Genomic DNA, 16,302 nt, shown 5'->3' with positions numbered 1-16,302 from the left:
TTCCTTTTTCTTCCAAATGATGTCAGTCAACTTAACGCAGCAATTAACTAAATAACGGCTTCTAAACAAACTGATTACAGATACAACTACCCTAGTTTTCAGCATTTCACTTGTCAAGAGACAAAGACACATTAAGTCTAATTCTGTGCTTCTAATTATATTAAGTCTCCTAGATACAGAAGTAAAATAGTGGGTAGGGATTAAAATAGGGCCCGGTGAGAAAAAACAGTTTGAACTTTGTGGCTTTGAGAATAACGCATCTCAAGCATTTGAAGGCGGTTCTATGCATCGTAGTTATGCAATTCTTGCTACAGCCTTTAATGTAAGGGCAGTTATATATAAAATTTCCTTCCTCTTTGGAAACAGCTTTAATAATGAGAAAGTCAGAAGATAATGTTGGGCACTAACCCATTGCTACCACCTCCTATACTTGCTGTATTTATGGTTGCATCAAATAGAAGTGTTTACTATTAGAGCTCCATGAAGGCTAAATAATTTTGGTGTACTTAATGATGTAGTATCAAGTTATGGATATAGATGCTGGTCACAGTTATCTACCTTGGTTTTTTTTTTTTAAATTACTCATTCATTCATTCATTCATTGTTTCCATACCGCCCTTCAAAAAATGGCTCAGGGTTGTTTACACAGAGAAATAATAAATAAATAAGATTGATCCCTGTCCCCAAAGGGCTCACAATCTAAAAGGGAAACATAAGACAGACACCAGCAGCAGTCACCGGAGGTACTGTGCTGGGGGTGGATAGGGGCAGTTGCTCTCCCCCACTAAATAAAGAGAATCACCACGTTAAAAGGTGCCTCTTTGCCAAGTTAGCAGGGGTTAGCATTTATAACAATGGGAATACTGTGTCTTGATGTTCGCTTTGCAAAATGATGATGTTTTACCATTTGGAGGGGGTGTTGAACAGTTTGCTAGGAAGTGAACAAATCCAAAATGTGTGGTGTTACTGCAAAAGTTGTCCATGATCTTCAGCTGGAAGTTGACTTATCATTTTACAGATTTTGCAGAAAACAATTTTTTTTGCAGAAAATAACTTACTTTGAATATTGAGTTTCAAACAAATCTTCCTGATAAGAGTGAAAGAAGCTCTCTAGGTCTTTATATGCACATATTAATATTGGTTTGGGTGGTGAGAACAAACTAGCTACAGGAAGCTGTGTAATATTACCTATACTAGAAGAATTTAATAAAATGTGGTGTTGATACTGTGTAAGACCATTCATGACTTGCTTTGTTTGATACTTAAATCTTTATGCTTGGCTTCCTGCCAGATTACCTGAATGGGTATTATTGCCTTACCCAGAAGCCCATTAAAATTGATCCTTTCAGTAAACTTACTGAAGCAAAAATTACTAAACTTGTTTTATTTGCATGCTTTCTATGTGGCTGATTCAGAAGTATTGAGATGGCACTTGCTTATTTTGTAAAAAGTGTTTGTCTAAAAATGTGTGTTGTGTTTGCTTTACAGCAGGATTACAGACAGAAGTGGTAAGGCCTTTCCTAATATACTTGCTGCTTCTAGACCATAATACTTCTCAGAGTTGCATGCAGTGTTTAAAAGCAGCTTAGCTTTTATATGGATTGTGTTGGCAAGTTATTGAGAGTTTTGGATAGTTAATGTGACAATCCCTATGCACATATATTCTTGTGCTGCACATTAGTTATGTTTAGAATGACTGGGACTATGAGACATTTGTGTATGTAATAAGATGATGAAGCAAATTACCACAGATATAGGAAATATGATGATTTTATATTTTAATAGACATTTTTAAAATGAAATTTTGTTGTAAAATACTGTAGATTTAACAAGCATACTTAAACTTAGTATGTAAATCTTGAAAGGATTTGTAACCCTGTGCTAAACCTTTCTGTTGTAGAAAATAATTGCTTAGGATGGGGTGCACTTTACTAGAGTAGTATCATATCACAGACATTGGTGACTATCTAGAGAAGTGCACATGCACACAGCCTTTTGTTCCCTAATCAGCCCATAGCTCTAGATTATAAACTGCTTCAAATGCTCTCTGATACAGTGCATTATGGGACTGAAGTGGGGTGTGGAGGGGATTAGATGCACTCCATTCTGTATAACTTAAAAAGGCTTGCTGGTTTGTGGCCTTTGACATTTCAGTGATGATCTGGTGGGTGTTATAGGTAGACAAGATGGTGGCCCTAGGAGGACTTGTGGGGATATTCAGCCTCCCAGAAAGCTGCTATTTTAGGACGAGGGAAGGATGATGGAGGAAGCCCCCAACTTGAGCAGTGTAGCACAGGTGTATATGTGTGAGACAGAGAAACCTGTGCTCTATTATCGGCTTTGCTCTGTTGTCAGTTGTGGCACTATAGAGGAAGCAGGATTCATGGCTTCCTGTTCAGCAAGATTCTTGGCCATCCTCTGCCCTGAATGGTTTAATCCCCGCTCCCATGCTGGATCAACAAGCTATACAACCAGGATCCAACTCAAATAGTAGAGGGGTTTACCCCCACCTACCCACACTGTCTGGGAGGGCCCCCCGCCCCCCAGTTGAACTGTTGGAAGAGATGGCCATGTGGGAGTCAGTTTTCCCCTTCTGCTAGGATAATCCCAAAACTGCTACCGGGTTTCTCGGGCGAGAGAGAGTGCGGAAGACTGCAGTGGCTGGATCCAAGGGTAGCCAGAGCATGCCATTCTAGATTACTTTTACCTCCTACCTTTCCAGTCTGACTGGTAAATGTAGGAGATGCTCTTCCTCTCAGGTTGGTTTAGCAGACAGACACCCTAGTACATGCCCACACTTCTTGATCCGTGCACATAATGGCTGGATCATTCCCAGTTCAGGTTAAAACTACTTGTCCCCAGTACAACGATCTCGAATGTTAGTGTGAATGTGGAAGTTTACTTTTTCATTTCATTCATGAAAGGCATCCCAGATACCCACTAAGAAATATTATCTAGTTTTGTGGAATGTGAAAATATAATTATGCTAAATTGTTCTAACGCTTCAATATCTTTTCATTATGATGGATGATCAGAGCTCGCAAAATCCATTACGACCATCCAAGATCAAGTAAGATAGATTCCATATTTTTGTTTAATGTCTAACAATGTTTAGGGAAAGTACAATATAAATATCAAGAAAGTACAAACTGCTTCACACAGTCCTTCCTACCTGTGATCATCCTCCACTGATCTTTCGTTTCCTTAACTGATCGTCCATTCTCCCTTGCTTCTCTGTGTGGAACTCCCTCTATGAACATGTATGTAGTGTTGCCTCTCTTGCTTCAAATATCTCCCCAAAACCCAGCTGTTCTAAATAGCTTTTCCAGCTATAACCAGGCTTTTTAGTGCTGGTAACTGCATTTGTCTGCTTTCTTTTCTCCTTTGCTCAGGTCATAGGACCTCACTATTTGGTCTATGTAATTCTCAAATGCCTCACAGTTGTCTTTATTAGGCCTGGCACATTTTGGAAAAGTGCTTTTTCAAGGTCACTTTTAGGGCGTGGTCAAAACATGGTTAAAAAGAGGCTAAAACCACTCTTTGTAGCTCTGCTGTTGCAGTGTGTGTAAACTTTTAAGCTTCCTTTTTATAAAGATTTTGACCAATCCTTAGAAGGGTTCTCAAAAAAGGATTTTTCTGAAACACATTAGGTCTAATAAAGTTACTTCTGAGGGGTCCCTCTCCTCTTTTGTTTCTTTGGCACCTCCACTTTTTTTCTTAACTTAGTCCTAAAGCCCCTCACCAAAGCACCTTTCAAACAACCTGCTCTGGTAGCTTACTGGAAGAAGGTTAACTTAGTTGCAGTTGTGTCTGCTTATAGTGTGGTGGAACTAGGCACTCTCTTGTTTAGGAATGAAATATGTATTGTCTGCTTAGAGTGAGTTGTCCATCAATTCCAAGGTAAGAATATAGCTCCACAAGAATTAAAAGCTGGTCCTATTTTGTGTCCTAGGCTGCCGCCTCCTAAGGAACATAAATGGCATGTGCATTAAAATCTGTAGAGCCTTATTAGGGACGTGTACGAAATAACATTTGCATTCTGTTCAGAACTTGGTCACTGTCAAGCTGGTTGTTCCAGTGGAATGAATGCAGAACCCTTGAAATATTCTTATCACTATTTTGGACTCCAAAATGGTGCTGTTCAGGCCTTTGCTCATGGTGGCAGCTGTTTGTGTGGTAGTGGTGGTGGTGACCAAACACAACAGTAACCTGCCTGTTAGTTACTCACCTGCAACTCCTCCTCTCCTGATGTATCTTCTTCAAGAGAGGCACACTATAAGGCTCTTTCTGCTTCCCGGTCCATTTTTAAATACATTTTGAAACTTTCTCCTTTGCTCCCCCTCCCTTCCCCCAACCAATTGGGCACAGTTGCCCATGACAACATTTGATTTGTATGGTAACTAGCCAACTGAGAAGCAAGGAGATCAGAAGCCAATGCCAGAAAAACCAATCGGTAAGGGAAAAACAGGCCTCTAAAATGGTGCTCCAAATATTTTGAATCAGAATGGGGTGGTATTGTTTTGAGCTTGAAATGGCCCATTTTGAGTTGAAATGCACATTCCTAGTACAAATGATGCTGTTATTTCAATATCAAACATTAGCAGGTAGATTATGGGAGTCTATATACTTGCAGTTCCTTTGTTTGCAGCAAGGACCATGGCCCACTTGCAAGAGGCAGCAAACATAGTCCATACAATGTCCATAGTCCATAGCTTTGATCAAGGACACGAATGGTCATTTCGATCTCACTGCCTAGTGTCGTGCAGCATAACAAGGTTGACATTGCCTTTAAATGCAGGAGCCTGGCCGTTCAGAAAGCAGCCTGAGATGTGGAGTACATCTCTTCCCTGCCCTACTCTCCTGTGGTTGAACAAGAAGGCAAAGTTGGACACTGGCTCACACCCCAAGCAGTGTTTGTGCAAGAGCTCAAGCCTTTCCCCCTGCTGCTGCTTCTGCAATCCCAACGACTGAGGGACCCTCTGCAACAGGATGGGATGAGACCTGTTTGGCTGCAGGGGAGAAGGGGTGTTTGTCCAGTCTCTGGGAATTTCCCCCACCCTTGCAGCCACCCATGTTGTATCCCACACTGTTACTGAGACTCCTTCAACCTCCAAATGACACTTGGGGCAATTCTGGAGGTTGGAGAGGAGAGCAGGAGCTGAGGAAAATTGTGTGCTTGCACTTCCATGAGTGCCACTGTGGATATGAGCTGCCATGAGGTTTCCTTCTGTTCAGTTGATAGAGAAGGCCAGTGAAAATCAAGCTGCAATACAGTGGGTGAAAACAAAGCTTGAATTGATACCATTCTCCTCATCCCTACATTAAGTATGTCAAGGACTTCCTGGTGTTTGCTTAGCCCTGTCCTCCTCTGGACTTGCTTACTAATAGTTCTGCAGGGTCCTGTGCTTTATAGGGTTTTGTGTTGTTGTTTTTAAACCATTTAAGTCTGCTTTTTGGTGGCTGGCTGAACAGTAGCTGTTACCTTACCTCTTTAGAAAGGGGTATGTGGTTGGCCTTGCCTCCCTGCCAGTTCTTCTACCAGCTGAACAGAAAGGTGCAATGGAAAAATCTAGCTTCCCTTTCACATGGAGTTCTGACCAGGCCTACTGGGCCTTACAGTTAACCTGCTTGAATTGATTGCCCTAAAACACACCCCTTGTTTCCCTGCAGCTACTCATTGCAGAGTAAGTAACGTCACTTGGTAAACTGTCTTTCAGGAAAGTTTATCTGCTGTTACTAATCTTCTTGTTGAAGAATCCTTGATAGGCTTTCAGGTTTTTGCGAGTATTTCCCAGAACACAACTTGAAAGCACTAGTGTATGTTGTAATAAAGACAGAAACTAGATGTAACACACTAGAAATGTTTACATATGTGCAGCTTCCAATCTTGTAAACATATGAAGCATTAAGGTATGCAAGCTTCAGTCCAAGTTCTTGCCTTTTAAAAGGGAGAGAGGAACTGGTCGGGGGAAAGTCTTGTGTAAATTTGGAAGTTACTCTCTATTTGTCTTAGATTTTTACCATGGTAAGCCACTTTGAATACTTCTGTAGAAAGATGGTAGAGAAAGAAATAATAAAAGCTTAAGTAAAAATAAAATAAAATGGACTCTTCTTTTTAAAGGTTTGACTGGTACCAAACAGAATCTCATGTCATTGTAACGCTTATGGTCAAGAATGCGAAGAAGGATGATGTAAATATACAGTTTTTTGAGAAAGAGGTAATATATACAGTTTGAAGGAGAAAACTCACACTTCTGAATTCAAAATGCATTTTGCTGGAAAGAAATACAGCTTTCAAGAAAATTTGCTCAGCATTTCAGACAAACGTAGTCAGACTTTTCACTTCACCCCCACCTCCAGCTAATTTATTTAAGGTGCATCATGTCGCTTTAAAGGCTACCGCAGGCAGAGCAAGAGGCTCTGCCCGACGGCCTTTGTATTGAGTGTATCACCTGCCCTATAATCTGATTCGGAATTCTGTTCCTCAATAAAGCCACCTTTTATTAAGCTTTTATAAATTAGCTGGAGGTGGGGGTGAAGTGAAAATTTAGTAAATGCTGGTGCAGATAGTGGCTTACATGTTCTGTAGTGTCACATGTGGTGCAGACCCTCCCAAGCCACTGTGAGGTGCTATCTCACATAGTGATGCTGCTGCTCAAAATACTTGTTCCAGTATAACTCATCCTTGCCTAATCATAGGTTGCACACTACTTGCGTTCCTCCTCAATGTAAGTAGCATGCAACTTGTAATTGTGCAACTTGAAATGCATAGCAGCATTGCTGTGTGTGTGTGGTGTTCTGTTGTCTGCTTTGCCCAAGTTACACTTCGGAAGATGTCAGCAATCACTAAATCCTTTGGAAGGAGCCCTAGCTTTAATTACTGGCACCCCAATGAATGAATGAATGAATAGCAGCTGACATCAAGACTAATATTGTGCATGCAGAAAAATGTTCCATGTACATAAGTGGGGAGAGGTAACTTTTTACAGATCTCCCCTTCTGTCTGCGGCCATCTGTGCCTCCTGGAAATATGTCCCTGAAGGCCCTTGAATTATTAAAGTATTTTTGGAAGGTGCAGTGGATTGCAGAGAGAAGAGGCGATGGGTGAAAATCTTGCGTCTCCTGTTGCGCATGCAAAATATTTTGCAACACACATTTTTGTTGCTATTGTGTTGCTATTGTGAATAAACTTGCTTTATAGTTTTTGGACAGTCTCAGTATAATCAATTATTCAAAGTTATTTTTGCACATCTTACTGGTTGTGAAAACATGTGAAGCAAGAAAAGGAAGCCATGTCTTTTTTGTGTGTTTAATTATTTATCGCTTTTGGTAACTTTCTCTAGTTATGCAATTCTTTGTCTAAAGAATGCATATCAGACTGACATAACAGGCTTTTTGAGCAGCTATTGATGCCTAAGAACATTAATCTTCTCTTTATTTTCTAGCACATCTTGAATTAACTGTTGAATTATGCAGTATAAATGGTGTCATTTGAAATCCCTGTCTTATGCTTGACATTGCATTAGAGTTTCTTAGTGAAGTGTCTTCGTTTTCCCTTAGAGATGAAATGAACAGTAGGAGGCCTACCTTTTCTACTGATATGTTTTGTATCTTAACAGCTAAATGCATTGGTGAGACTTTCATCAGACGAAGAGTACAGCTTGCAGCTTCATCTTCTTCATTCCATAGTTCCAGAACAAAGCACATTCAAAGTGCTTTCAACCAAGGTAACCTTTTTCAAGAGCAAATTATTTTGCCAGATGCTTATTCTTTCATATTGATATTCTGCCTTTTTCAAAAGGGGAAAAAACATTGGATAGAATAATAGCATATAAAATGCTTTGTTTAAAAATAAAGGGCCAGTAGAATGGGGCATTGCTGTCTCTCCCCCTCCTCCTGCCAGCTGCAAGGTTGGCTGGTGATAGATCCCAGTCTGGGCAGAGTGGCTTTCCATCCCAGAAGGATGCTCCCTCTCCCTCTCCCCGCTTCTGCTTCTTTCTGGAGTTGGACCAAGTCTTATGGCAAATCATAATGGAAACCATTTTCCCCAGTACAGTGTTGTCCAAGGTCAATCAATAGCTTTGTAAAACAAGCTTCTTTGTACAAAGAAGTGATATCTTAGCTAGCATTTACTAAAGTGGAAATGACTTTGGGTTGAAAAACTTCTCTCTGATCACCTCTTGTCTCACCTTGGCCCTCTCATTCGCCTCTACTCATCTGTTTCCAGTCAAAACGGGTGGAGCTGCCAGTCTTCCTAGGGTGTCTCTGGAACATGAGTCCCCTCTCTGGCCGACCACTGGCCCTCCAGCTGTGAGCGCCGCTCCTGCAACCTGGCACATGCCAGTCCATCTGCCTGTCTTTGCATTTGCCATCCCTTCCTGCTTCCAAGCTGGCAGCTGGAAGGAGGGAGCAAGGGTTGGCAAGCAGCAGTCACGATGGCAGCATGCAGTGGTGGCTGCAGAAGCAGCAGCAGGTGCCACCATGGGTGGAGGACGGGATCGTACACATGTGCTGCCACGCGGGCACCCATGCCACTGTGGAGGGCCATGCACCAGGGGGCAAACACAGGCTCCATTGGTGCCAGCTATACCAGTGTGCCAAAACCATTGCGCCAAAACCATTGCACCTGTCACTCTAATGATAACGCTCTCCTGAAATCCTTACACTGGGTTTCTGTCCATTCCCAGATTGTGCAGAAACGTCTTGCTCCATTATCTCTCCACTCTTTTATCCCTGCCTCTGATCTTTACTCATCCATCTTCAACTGTCCAAAGGTCTCCTACTCGCTCAGTCACCTCTCTTTCTCCAGCAACCTCCCAGATTGTCTCCATGATGCGACCTCTATTACTTTCCTCAAAATGTATTTCCCCCCGCACAATCTTTATCATAGCCCCTTAAACCCCATACCCTACTGTAACTAAGCCTAAGCATGTGAAAGTGAAATTATAGCATGTTCTTCCTCCATTTTATCCCAGTATCTATTTCTATCCCACTTTATTCTCTCTTGTTGATTTCTAGATTGTGAAGCCCCTTAGGGTGGGGACCTATCCTTGCATTCATGCATGTCACATACATGAATGATACTGAATCATAAAGAAAAAATTAATATCTATCGTTAGTTTGTCTTATATCAAAATTTTAAAATGCAAATGTACTTCTCTGTGGATGACTGAACTGATCAGTTATGCAAAACCCTGAATTCAACGATTAATGTGAAACTGTTCTTAGGGTCAATGCCCAGGGTAACAGAATCAGGGATATTATATTTTTTCAATGGCAAATATGTTTTGCCAAATGTAAGCAAGTGTAAAGTGATGCATGTTGGGGCCACCCCCACCCCCCGCTTCACGTATACACTGATTGGGTCTGAGTTGTCGCCGATGAACCAGGAGAGATCTCCTGGGGTTGTGGTGGACAGCTTGTTGATAGTGTCAACTTGGTGCACAACAGCTGTGAAAAAGACAAATTCCATGCTAGGGATCATTAGGAACGGGGTTGAAAATTAAAACATGCTAATCGTATAATGCCCTTCCACAAATTTATGGTCGACCACATTTGGAGTACTGTGTCCTCCAAATGTCCATATATTAAGAAAGTCTTAGAACTGGAGAAGGTGCAGTAGAGGGCAATCAAGATGATCAGGGGCCTAGAGCACCTGCCTTATGAGGCAGGGCTATAGCATCTGGGGCTTTTTAGTATGGAAAAGAGGTGACTATGGGGAAACATGATAGAGGTATATAAAATTATGCATGGAGTAGAGAGAATGAATTTTCTTCCTCTCTCACAACATTAGAAGCAGGGGTCATCCAATGAAACTGGTGGTCAAGAAATTTAGGACAGACAAAAGAAGTACTTTTTTACAAGGCACATAATTAATCTATGGAATTCTCTGCCATGAGATTTGGGGATTGCCACTAGCTTGGATGGAGGTTAGACAAAGGAGGTTAGACAAATTCACAGAGGACAGGTCTATCAATGGCTACTAGTTGGTGGTTATAGGCGATCTCCAGCCTCAGAGGCAAGATGCCGCTAAAGACCAGTTGCAGGGGAGCAACAGCAGGAGAGAGGGCATGCACATACCTCTTTCCTATGGCAAGAGGCATCTGGTGGGCCACTGTGTGAAACAGGATGCTGGACTAGATAGGCCTTGGACCTGATCCAGCAGGGCTGTTGTGTTCTTAATCACTGTAGTCATGAGCAAATTTTCAATCCTTTCTTGCCTGTGGGTAAATATAATATGTCTTACTGTAAGGCCATATTTTTACAAAACCCTTTATTATTAGTAGTGTCTGAAATGTGCAAATGTACCTGTAGCAGAATCAGAATGTTTGGACATCTCTTTCTGCACAATGTAATTATATGCAAATTCAGCCTAGTGCACAATCTTAGACAGATGACTGTTTTCCCCTTGTCTGATTTCCACATGACGTGCTATTCAAAGTTCTGCATTCATTAGATTTTCTTTGCATGTTTTAATGTAATCAGAAGAAAAGCAAACATATTGTTCACAGAATCAGGTCATCGTGTTACTAGCTCTCAAGGTAAATCACTTTAAAAAAAAAAAAAAAGCCCATGTCCTGAAACACACACATCAACATTTAGTAACATTAAAACACGTTAGTAATTTTGAGATACTGTATTGCACAAGAAAAATTGTGTGCTGCATTAGTTCACATAGCTTACACTATAGGCATACAATGGTAGCTGGATTAGTACTAGATATCTCTGGGAAAGGTGTGCATGGAATGCTAAGAATTGTAGTTCTTCTAAGCACTCCCACCCCATATTGCTCTGTGGGGAAAACACTGGGAAGGACTACACTTCCCAGGTGCTTGGTGCTCACCTTCCCAGACATCGCTAGAGCCTCTTGCAGCTCCAGTTATCTTTTTAAGAGCCCTCCCCAGTGCTATGCACAGGACCGTTCTTTGTAGAGGTGAGCAGTGAGAATGACTTCCTCCACACACAACTAGGGCAGTGTACGCATTATTCAACTTCAACCCTTTGAAGCCAAATAATTGCACAGATCTACTTTATACTGCCAGAAATGAATTAGTAACAGAATACTATTATGTCTCTCAAACTATATAACCTGCTTACTAGTAGGCCTACTGTAGTTCACAATGTGATCAGTGATAAAATAAAGTCTACTGATCGCTTTCTCTTGGCCTGTGCATGGAACAAACTCAAGCCAAATAAACAGATTCAGTTACTGATTATTATGGAAAAAAATGATTCCATTACCATGTATTTTGGAGAGCTGTTAAGACATATAACAAATTAAAGTTAGGTTAGCCCTTGGATAATCTTGCAGAATACCATTCTGTGGTTAGTTGCCAGGTCCTCTGCAAAGGTAGGTAGGTTAGTGGACTGATTAAAAACAAGACTAGAGAAGGCTAGTGAGTGTGTTGGTCTTTCAAGTAAAGCTAGATGACTGGCTCATGGGTGTTTGCATGAGTTTACGACTATGGGGGGTGTGTGTGTTACAGAATAAAGGTGGTGATCTTTGGTTGTAAAGTTATACTTTGAAATGGTTCCGAGATGGTCAAGAAGCTTCCTAGCTTAAGAGCTTTTTCTAGGCCTTAACTACATGTCATGTCCAGTTCTAGAATTTTTCCAGACAGTGATGTGTAAATCTTGCTTAGAGTCCCTCAAAAAACCCTGAATCCAAATAAAGGTATTGTGTCTCAGCATATCATGAGCAGCTCTGTTGAAATACCCTTATTTCCACTAGAGGGTGCTAAAGTATAGTACATTGGTAGGGTTCACTTAATTCCACTTAATAGCAACTTGCTGAAAAATAGTAATAAACTAAATATGCTGGCTTGATCTAAAACTTTGCTTTGAACAATTAACATTGCACCATCAAGATTTGTCTTGTTTGGAAATAGAAACTCCGTCATCTTTTGATTCCCTTTTAAGCATACATCTTAAAAGGAACATAAGTAGTTACGTTCAGCCCTAAATTCTGGATGTTTGGGTGACTTTGGGTGTTGTCTGAGCATTTAGAAATGTTATTTCCATCAGCTTTTACTTTAAATGGAAACCATACAAAAGTTGGAACTCTGAGTTACAACCGAATAATTTGTCTATGAAAAGATAGTCACATCAGAATTATTTTCTGGACTAATCCAGCCCAATATTTAAGAAATCTTAAAGATAAAACCTTTCTTTTCTTGGCCTTGAACAAGGAATTTAATATCCACTGCTAATTACTGTTGGGTCAGGAGCCATAATTGGATTAAACCTTGACCTAGGTGAGGCACTACTGTACCACCAGTTTTCTTTTTGGTTTTCCCCCCTTCCTTTTTTGAAGAGTTATCTTTTAATAGAAAATGAGAAGGGTGGGGGGCGGGGATAATAGAGGCGCTAGGAAGAGACGTGGCTGTGTGTGCCATTTTTAAAAGTAGCTGCCTTGTTGCAGGTGGGAGCTAAGGATCCCAAGTCCAAAGAGGTCGAAGAGGCCAATATGTGACATGGGACAGAAAAACTGCTACTACATTTCTCCATAGATGATTGTCAATTTAAAATAGGACCTCCCCCCCCCAATCATCATTGTCAATTTCTAAAAATACATAGCTCCTCAGGCATGCTAAAATTAATATGCTGCTAATGTTGTTAGTTTTTTTCTTAAATATTAAGAAATATAAGGGAAGAGTATGATATTGTGTCTTAAAATGGGTTTTGAACTTTCCAGCCTTTTAAAAATGAGTGTACCCCTTCTGTGGCAAACCTTCACCTCAGGTACCCCATAGAGATTTTTAGAGCATATGCATGCACGCTCACACGTACATACTTCTCTCTCATTCACTGACTTGCAAAACTGTTATAGTTATGAGACAGGCTACTACTGTCACTGGCTTACATTTAGACTAAGTTTCTTACAAGTACTCTCATTCAAATTAATGGGACAAATAAATTTGTCCCATTAATTTAATTAAGACTGCTTATGAGTAACTTAGTCTGAATGTAAGCCAGTGAGTGGAGTGGCTCATTAATGTAATATTTAAGTAAGTGTGTACACACTTAAGTGTTATAGTTAGGGAGATAGGCTGCTACATTCCCTGGCACACATCCACACTAAGTTATTCATAAGCAGTCTTATCTATACCTATATCTATCTATTCTCTATATCTATATATTTCTCTAAGGCATACCTGTCGCTAATCCCATGCATGGCAGCTCTCACTAGAGTTCACAAGCAAGCTGCTGGCAGTGGGAGATGAAAGCAGTGCCGGCAGACAGGCTTGCAGGCGCAGCAGGAAAGATAGCAGGGTGAAGAAAACAGTGAGGGGGGGGGCGCGGGGAGGGAAAGAAAATGGTGAGGAGGGGGGAGAACTAGAGGCGCAGATGCTCTGTGCCCAGCTAGTTGAAATTAATGGGACAAGTTGACGTTCTCCCATTAATTTCAATGGGAGTATTCCGTGCTCATTTTCTGACGCCTGTCAGGCTGAGGGGAGGGATACACTGAGCTTCAGAATGTAGCCAGCCAATAATTTGCAGAGGAGGAGGGTCTTGACCACATTGCTGAGAACATGTGAGCTTCAAGCTGGTGATCATCACATGGGAACAAATTGTGTGTTTGCAGCATGGGAGAAAGGAGGGCTCAAAGGATATGCATGAAATGGATTTTCCATTCTGTTTTGATCTTGAAATGAAATGCAAATGGCCAAAACATTTCGTTGAAACAATCGGTCTGACTTGTTGACGGAACAAACTCAAAATGTTTCAAGTGTTCCAGCCATAGGGAACAATAGGGAAACTCGAAACACCCCATTCCTCCCCATGGGTAGCTCCTAGGGACACCAAAGTGGATTATGTGGTAGGGCAGGATGGATGCTAACTACCATCCAACCTACAAAAGAAATGGGCAAGTGGGCGATTTTTAACAAATTGTTAATATTTCACTAAAAAACCCATAGGATCCTTTGGGGAAAAGTTTAAAATGTTTTCAACATCGCCCACTTGCACATTTCTTTTGTGGGTTGGTTAGTAGGTAGCGCCCATCATGTCCTACTACACAAACCACTTTGGTGTCTCTAGGAGCTACCCATGGGAACAGTGGGGTGTCTCTAGTTTCCCCATTGTACCCTGTGGCCAGAACCAGCTGTTTTGCATTGCATTTTGCAACCTGCATTGCAAAACACTGCGGAAGCACACAGTGATAGGAAATCTGACCCTCCAAACAGAGAACACACATTTCAAACACAGTCCAAAAATGGCCAAAAGAGAATCACTGACCCAAGATCTACTGCCAGCCACTGCAGTAACATAGGAAGCTGTTATATACTGAGTCAGACCATTGGTCTATCTAGCTCAGTATTGTCTTCAGACTGGCAGTGGCTTTTTCAAGATTGCAGGCAGGAATCTCTCTCAGCAATATCTTGGATAAGCCAGGGAGGGAACTTGAAACCTTCTGCTCTTCCCAGAGCAGCTCCATCCCGAGGGGAATACCTTACAATGCTCACATTTCTAGCCTCCCATTCATATGCAACCAGGGTGGACCCTGCTTAGCTAAGGGGAAAAGTCATGCGTGCTACCACAAGCTACCATTTGTACAACTTGCTTTATCACACACAGTTGACTCCTTACTTTCTAGCACTGCAACAGCTGCCACAGCAGCACCTTTACTTAGCAGCAAGCATAGCCATAAGCTCAACTAGAGCAGCTTCAGACACATTTTGACTGAGTACAACTCCTTGTAATGCAGATTGCAGGGCAGTGAGTGAAGCACAAGTTAGTCTTAAGGCCAGACATGGAGCTCATCACAGCAATTGCCAAGAAATATCACACACACACCTGCCACTGACCATTTCTCACCACAACACTATTCTCACAAACAAAACAAACCACAACTCAAGGAAGGCAGGCAGAGAAGTTTTGCATTTGTCAATCTGAGAACCAGAAAAACCATGTAGTTATAGCAGCAATAGCACAGCCCAAAAAGATCATATTACACCCATTTTGAAAACTACACTGGCTGCCAATAAGTTTCCAGGTGAAATACAAAGTGCTGGTCATTAAACTTTAAAGCCCTTAACAGCTTGGGTCTGAGCTATTTAAGAGAACAGATTCTTCGTCAACCTAACCACCTCTCAAAATCATCTGGGGAGGTAAGGTTGAAGTTGCCACCAGCTCGGTTGGTGGCAGCTCGAAACAGGGCTTTTTCTAGAGTTGCCCCAGGACTCCGGAACTTGCTTCCTAATGAAATTAGTTTCCCCTTCTGTGAATGCTTTTAAGAAGGAACTAAAAACATAACAGGCTTTTAGTTTATAGTTTTAAAGTTTCAGTTTTCAGACTTCTCATTTTAAAAAAATGTTTTAATTATTGTAAATTGTTTTAATTATGTTAATGTTGTAATGGTTTTTATATTGTGAACAGCCCAGGGACTTTTTTATAGGGCGGTATATAAATGCACTAAATAAATAAATATATTCAGTGCTGAGAAAAGGAAACGGCAAAATCAAACCTTCTTTCCTTTTGTCCTGATGTATACCTTTCAAGAGAGGCACACTATAAGGGCTCTTTCTCCCTCCCAGTCTGTTTGAATACATTTTGACATGCCCCAGCCAATGGGGGCACAGTTGCCCATGACAACACTTGATCTGTATAGTAAGCCAACCAAGAAGCAAGGAGATTGCAAGGCCAATCAGAAACCAATGCCAGAAAACTAATCGGTAAGGGAAAAACAGGCCTCCAAAATGGAAGTCAAAATGTTTTGATTGAGACAGGATGGTTCTGCTTCAAGCTGCAAACAGGCCTTTTATTTAGAGGGTGTTCTGTTTCAAGCTCATAACAGTCCGTTCCAAGTCAAAACATTTCACCGTTGTAAACATTCTAGTAAACACAAATCCAAGTAAAGTTTTGAATTTGTTTGAAACACAACATAGACCACATTAAGTGCAGTTCTTGAATATTTTTTCTGATCGAACCTTTGTGTATCTACTTTTGGCAGTTGGAATAATGTTTTGAAATATTTATAGAGCACATACAGTTAATTGTGTTCTGCACGATTGTTTTTTGCACGAACAGTTTGATCTGGAATTGCTATCCTCTTTTCACTTTTTATGAAGAATGTTGATGATGTCATTGTAACTTCTGTTGCTTTTATTGCTTCTTGTTTGCCACAGTAGCAAGATTACTGATGAATAGCCTCTTAAATGCACCTTGATTAGTCCCTGTTCTTGTAGTGGGCCTGTTCATTGATGGTGTTTTACTTCCCTAGTAGGGAACAGGGACTGATTAAGGAATTAAAGTAAAACAAGAAGCAATAAAAGGCATGAAAGCTGCTAATTAACATTGCCA

At 41.1% G+C, this 16,302-nt stretch overlaps 1 protein-coding gene across 2 annotated transcripts in view; it reads left to right on the top strand.

Annotated features, from left to right (window-relative positions):
* Positions 1-16,302, top strand: part of SUGT1 (SGT1 homolog, MIS12 kinetochore complex assembly cochaperone) — a 52,866-nt gene that overhangs the window by 20,000 nt on the left and 16,564 nt on the right. Inside the window, exons 7-10 of one of the 2 annotated variants that reach the window (XM_053309849.1) lie at positions 1,492-1,508; positions 3,036-3,070; positions 6,122-6,218; positions 7,620-7,727. In XM_053309849.1, coding sequence (XP_053165824.1) covers positions 1,492-1,508; positions 3,036-3,070; positions 6,122-6,218; positions 7,620-7,727 — 257 coding nt within the window. Of the gene's footprint in view, positions 1-1,488; positions 1,509-3,035; positions 3,071-6,121; positions 6,219-7,619; positions 7,728-16,302 lie in introns of both variants that reach the window. The other variant, XM_053309848.1, reaches the window with a different exon arrangement.

Source organism: Hemicordylus capensis, chromosome 3 (genome assembly GCF_027244095.1).
Source record: "Hemicordylus capensis ecotype Gifberg chromosome 3, rHemCap1.1.pri, whole genome shotgun sequence".
NCBI lineage: Eukaryota > Metazoa > Chordata > Lepidosauria > Squamata > Cordylidae > Hemicordylus > Hemicordylus capensis.
Note: the sequence above shows the minus strand (reverse complement) of the source record. Positions and strands in the feature narration are given on the sequence as shown.